The 5564-nt window shown below is 33.1% G+C and overlaps 1 protein-coding gene across 2 annotated transcripts; it reads right to left on the reverse strand.

The window, feature by feature from the left end:
* Positions 1-482: 482 nt before the first annotated feature.
* Positions 483-3536, reverse strand: LOC131031159 (abscisic acid receptor PYL9). 2 transcript variants are annotated; one of them, XM_057962204.2, is made up of 4 exons: positions 3387-3536; positions 2723-3110; positions 1444-1659; positions 483-1190 (listed from the first exon to the last, which is right to left on the reverse strand). In XM_057962204.2, the coding sequence occupies exons 2-4, from the start codon at positions 2840-2842 to the stop codon at positions 975-977; spliced, it is 552 nt and encodes a 183-aa protein (XP_057818187.1). In that variant the 5' UTR covers positions 2843-3110; positions 3387-3536; the 3' UTR covers positions 483-974. The 2 variants fall into 2 exon arrangements, with proteins under 2 accessions (XP_057818187.1, XP_057818186.1); XM_057962203.2 differs by having other exon boundaries at positions 3298-3535.
* Positions 3537-5564: the final 2028 nt, after the last annotated feature.

The following is a 5564-nucleotide window of genomic DNA, read 5'->3' on the forward strand; positions in this document are numbered from 1 at the left end:
TTGGTACTCCTGAATTATAAGAAATCCCAACTTCATTATAAGGCTTTATAGGTATGCACACTCATGTGTTTAGGAACTGCAAGATGCTTTTCTCCATTAAAAAATATACTACTGTACAGCTTAGCTTGGTATATTTCAGCATTTGGCTGTGTAAACTTTTTTCTTCATAATCTAGGAGACAACATTAGGATAATATAGCAAGAGAAGAGAGGATACAATATCAGAATGACATAGCAGTAGAAGAAAGCATTGATGATCCAAATGTTATGAAAATAAGATTATGGTGTGGAAATTTCTTAAGTTCTTTAAGAACTTATCTTCTTAAAACTGAAGATTCACTGCAACACAATACCCATTTTGAAGATTCACTGCAACATAATATACATTTTAAAATAAACTGAAGACTGACTTGATTATGAGTAAATCCTTCCTTTTGAATATGAAAGAAAAACAGTGTTTTACCATGGTTTGTACACTACAGAAGAAGCTAGCCACTGTATCATAATCATATATGTAAATATAAGATACAAAAATAAGAACGCTTGTCATTGACTCACAAACACCCATTTTTACAGTTTATACAGTAATCCTGAAAAGCAACACATGAAATAGATCTCTCTTAAAATTCTCCATTTTTGTTGTTTGGGTCAATGCTATGTGTATAACCTACCTTCCTCCTCATAGGGCCATTGTAGATTATTTAATTCTCAAATGTTTTTTCACTTTTTCTTCTCAATCTCATCAATGGCCAAAAGGCTCGCTTAAAGATCTGTACCAGTTCAAAGCATCCCTAATGGATGACACTAGCATCAATATTGATTTGAAATATAATATATATGAAGGAGTAAAACATACAAACATAAGATCCTTTCTCTTCGTCTACAGCCTCTCTGTAAAAACATCCAAAGCCCTTGGAGTTTAGTTGTCTGTTTTTCCACCTCAACAAAATCTTCCCACAAAAACTCCTGAAGAAATCATCTGTCAAGAAATTCTGTATGATATTGGAAGGCCAATTTCTCAGAAACGTCTGCAAGGGATTTCAAATTGCATTTTATCAATGCTTCAATGAAATAGCGAGTTTCATCCTTAGTGTTCCCTTCAGGAATATCAACTACATAGGACTCCAATACCATTGTGCCTGACCTTCCGTCAATAACCTCAGGATGCAGGGTGATTTTTGACCAATAATTCTGTCAGACAAAGACAATACTTAGTTATGGATCATAACAGAGAAAATTTTCACATTGTAAGCCTGTGAAATAGAATGCATGAGAAATTTTTTACATAGTAAACCTGTGAAATAGAATACATATACTCATCTCCAGCAGATTCTTATCTAAGGTAAGTGGACAAACAGGTGTGCTGACATTATCATGATATAACAGTTTTATACAAATTTAATCTAAATAATTTTCTTAAGCAATTGATTATAAACTAAATAACCTTCAATCGATGATCTCCTCCAAGGATTTTAACACTGAAAATATGTTGCTCATCATCCAGGATTTCCAGTCGTTCCGTACTTGTTGTAGCAGGGAGACCAGATTTCACACTCACTTCCCGTATGCTGCCTACAGTGTTGTCCCCTTGAATGGTACAGCTCTGCACAAAAGGTTTATACTTCTGTGGCTGATCAAATCTTCTCACTAACGACCATACCTGTTCCACAGGATATTGAAATCATTACCCCGCAACCCAACAGTGTCTAAAAATTTAGAGGGAAACAAGTGGTGTCCTGCTATAACCATACAAAATAGCTTCTTAATCTACATTAATTTTAAACAAGATTTCACTGATAAAGGCCCAAATACTCTCAATTTTCATTAGTTGCCAATCTGCAGTCTAATAAACAACTTTCCAAAAAATAATGTGCAAATCAAACAAAACAGCCTAATTATCAATCTGAAAAGCAGCTGCCTAAATGTTTTTGGCAATTGGAGGAGAAGAGAAGCTGATATGAATCTAAATCGGCAAAGACAATTGAAAAAGAGTAGAAGGGAGTTCTTTTGCTTGATTATGTCAATTGTGCTCGCCGGCTAATCAAATTACCAGGCACAGGAGACGAAGACAATAATCAGACTCCCACAAAATAAGAAAGTAACAGGAGACAAAGACAATAACCAGACTCACAAAATAAGAAAAGAACAGGAGACAAAGGCAATAACAGATTCCCACAAAATAAGAAAGAGAACAGGAGACAAAGCCAATAACCGGACTCACAAAATAAGAAAAGAACAGAAAACAAAGACAATACCCAGACTCGCACAAAATGGGAAAAGAACAGGAGACAAAGACAATAGCCAGGCTCACACAGAACCAGTGATACCAGGATCAGCTGTGAGAAAACTTAACAATGGTCCAAATGACTCAAGATTTCATACTTCAAAAGAAAAATCATATAATTATCCAAATTCCAACAGGGGAATAAAGAATCCTCATCCTATTCAACCCTGTTGCCTACCATCAGGATCCACAGTAGGTTTCTCTCATTTATTTAAAGAAAACCAAAAACGCAATCACTGTCATTTATTCAAAGAAAACCAAAAACACAATAACTGCATCATATTCAAAATTTACAGAGAAAAGGAATTCGACCAAGATCAAATGTGATCCTAACCATCAGCGGAGAAAGAAGACAGAAGTGAAAAGAGAGAAAACCATGTTGAATGCACAATACAAAATGAAAGTAAAAGACATGGGTGAATGGAAGGCCCTATCTGACCACATGAAGAGGCGCTTTGATTTGTTTGGAAAGAACAGAACTGCACTGGTTCTCCCGCATCTCATGCTTGTGATATCTCCAAATATACTCGGTCTCCCCGTCTGATATATGGGAACTCATGCTGCCTCTGTCTCTGCTTCTCTCATATGCATAGCCCACTCTTAATCTCCCTCAATCAACCCTTGTCACACCCACTTCCGAGCCTCCTCCCCCAACTCTCCCTCCCTATATACCTGAAATATGATACATACACAATATGTATATTCCAACTTCAACAAGAGGTGCAGAGTCAGGCACTCACTACCTTTCCCTTGTGTGCACAGATCACCAACGAACACCTGTCGCCTTTTTGCAGGAGCTCTCTAATCAACACGGGCAAACTACCAACCTAAAGAACAAAAAAAAAAAAAAAGACTTATTATTTTAATTTATTTCCTTGCTTCCATTAATCTATGCAACCTGCTCTCTGGTTCATGTACCCATCATAGATATATGTTTTCCTCATTGATGTGTAGTACTAGTACTAGCTATTAGCCTGTGCCTACCAACTGTTGAGGAAACAATCAGAATCCTACCCACTATGCCATGAACGTTTCTGACTCACTGCCATCAATTCTGAAAATTTGGGAGAACTTGTAAGGTGTTTTAATTGTGGTAATCATACCAGGTAATCATCATATGTATGAAGATTCTGTGAAATCCGTTTAGCTTCAAGGAGCAGAAAGAAGGTGGTATGGAGGAATGGGATAGAGAGGAGTGAGTCAGTCCACAAGGCTTTACGAAAATCGAACTCATGTCCGCCTTGTCGTTGCGTTGTCTAGAAGCGAGCTTTGCTCATCTTTTTATACGCACACACTTGTCTACAGGACAAAGCCATCCCTCCACACACAAATTCAACTTTTTTACAACAGTGAAAGGGAAAAATATCACTCCCTCACGGTCAATCCAAGAAATAGAAAGCATAATTAAAAAAAAAAATTAATTAATTTGATAATTTGTTCTAAGTAGAAATTAATATAAAGGATGGGTTTTTTTTTAAAATTTATTAAATGATCATTAGGTTTCCCCAACATTAGAGGGGACACAATTTCAGCTGGATCAATTTATTAAATGATCATTTTCTTCCTAATATCATGGGGTAGAATCATCAATTGGCTCCTAGCTAATGAGAGCATTGTCTTTTGCATTCTCATCTTTTTATTGTCGTAATCCTATTTCAAGGCTAGATCTAAATATCACTAGAGGAAGAATAATCAATTGGTTTCCACTCAATGAGAGCATTATCTTCTGCATAAAAACATCATTGGGGTTAGAATCATCAATTGGCTCTTACCCAATGAATCAGCAATTGGCTCCTAGCCAATGACAACATTATCTTTTGCATTCTCATCCCTTTGTTTTTCGTAGTTCTATTTCAAGGCTAGACTCAAACATCGCTAGAGGTAGAACTATGAATTGGCTCCCAACCAATGAGGCCATTATCTTGTGCATTTTCATCCCTTTGTTTTCATAGTTATATTTCAAGGCTAGACCCAAACATCACTAGAGGTAGAATAATCAATTGACTCCCACTTAATGGGAACATTATGTTATGCATTATCATCCCTTTGCTTTTGTAGTTCTCTTTCAAGGCTACGCATTTTTACTAGCCTCATGTGTGTGCCTATTCTCCTTTTTTTGTGTACTATTTTCTCCAAATTAATGCAAAGTTAAGTAGGATATATTCATCAAAAAGAATGTATTAAAATATATAATTTGACCTTTTATATTTTGATATGACTATATATATCACTTAATTTATTAATAAATAAAAAATATAATACAAGGTTTTAATATATAATATATTGGTTAATATCATTTCTTATAGAGATACGATATTAATTTAGAATATTTTTGAAAATAGAATATACATGTTTTTTTTTTTCATTTACGATGATTTTAACACTTCAAATGTAAGATTATCTTGAACAATTTTTAATATCAATTTAGAAACATACTTTTAATTTTTAGAGTAAATCTCAAATTTTTGCTTTATGTGGAAGTTTTAAAATTAATTATTCTTGTTCATTTTTATATTTGATATTAGTGCAACTTTACAACTAATACAAATATATGTGTTTATATATCTATATGCATATATACATATGCATATACATACACATACATATACATATGTATATATATTTACATGTACATATCTATATATGCATGCATATATTTGTGTATGCACGTGTATATGTGTATATATACATATATGTATACATATGTTTGTGTATAAAATTAACTTATGCTTCTAGTTTGGTTCTTTTATTTTATGTAATCAAATTTTTTTTGTACATCCACTCCAATCTTGTGTTCATATATAGATATTAGTGTTGTCTTATTTGTAAATTCTATATATATAATGTATAAAGTTAAAATTATGCTTCTAGTTTTATTCTTTTGCTTTATGCAATAATTTTTTTTGTACATGCACTCCAATCATGTGTTCATATATATATATATATATATATATATATATATATATATATATATATATATATATATATATATATATATATATATATATATATAAGACTTGTCTTCTTAAATTTCTTCTTTGTACCTTCATTTGACTTGCACCTAGCTCATGAGCACATAGCAACACCAACCAAGTGTTTATACTAGTTTTCTTTAAGTAGTTAATCCTACATCATAATGATCTCTCATTTTTAATGGGTAGTTTGTTGTTATAACATCTAAATGTGAAGTTTGTAATCTAGATATGAATTCCAATTCACTCAAATACATAGAGTTGACATAATATTTTCAAAGGTTATTTACAAAACTTTTCTATTTGAAT

This window comes from Cryptomeria japonica, chromosome 7 (assembly GCF_030272615.1).
Source record: "Cryptomeria japonica chromosome 7, Sugi_1.0, whole genome shotgun sequence".
In the NCBI taxonomy this organism is placed as follows: domain Eukaryota; kingdom Viridiplantae; phylum Streptophyta; class Pinopsida; order Cupressales; family Cupressaceae; genus Cryptomeria; species Cryptomeria japonica.

Coding starts and splice junctions, on each gene's coding strand:
- LOC131031159 (XM_057962204.2), bottom strand. CDS start 2,842: ATGAGTTCCCATATATCAGACGGGGAGACCGAGTATATTTGGAGATAT. Junction 1,660..2,722: donor TCAAAGCGCCTCTTCATGTG/GTCAGATAGGGC, acceptor CCTGTGGAACAG/GTATGGTCGTTAGTGAGAAG. Junction 1,191..1,443: donor GAGGAGATCATCGATTGAAG/GTTATTTAGTTT, acceptor TTTGTCTGACAG/AATTATTGGTCAAAAATCAC.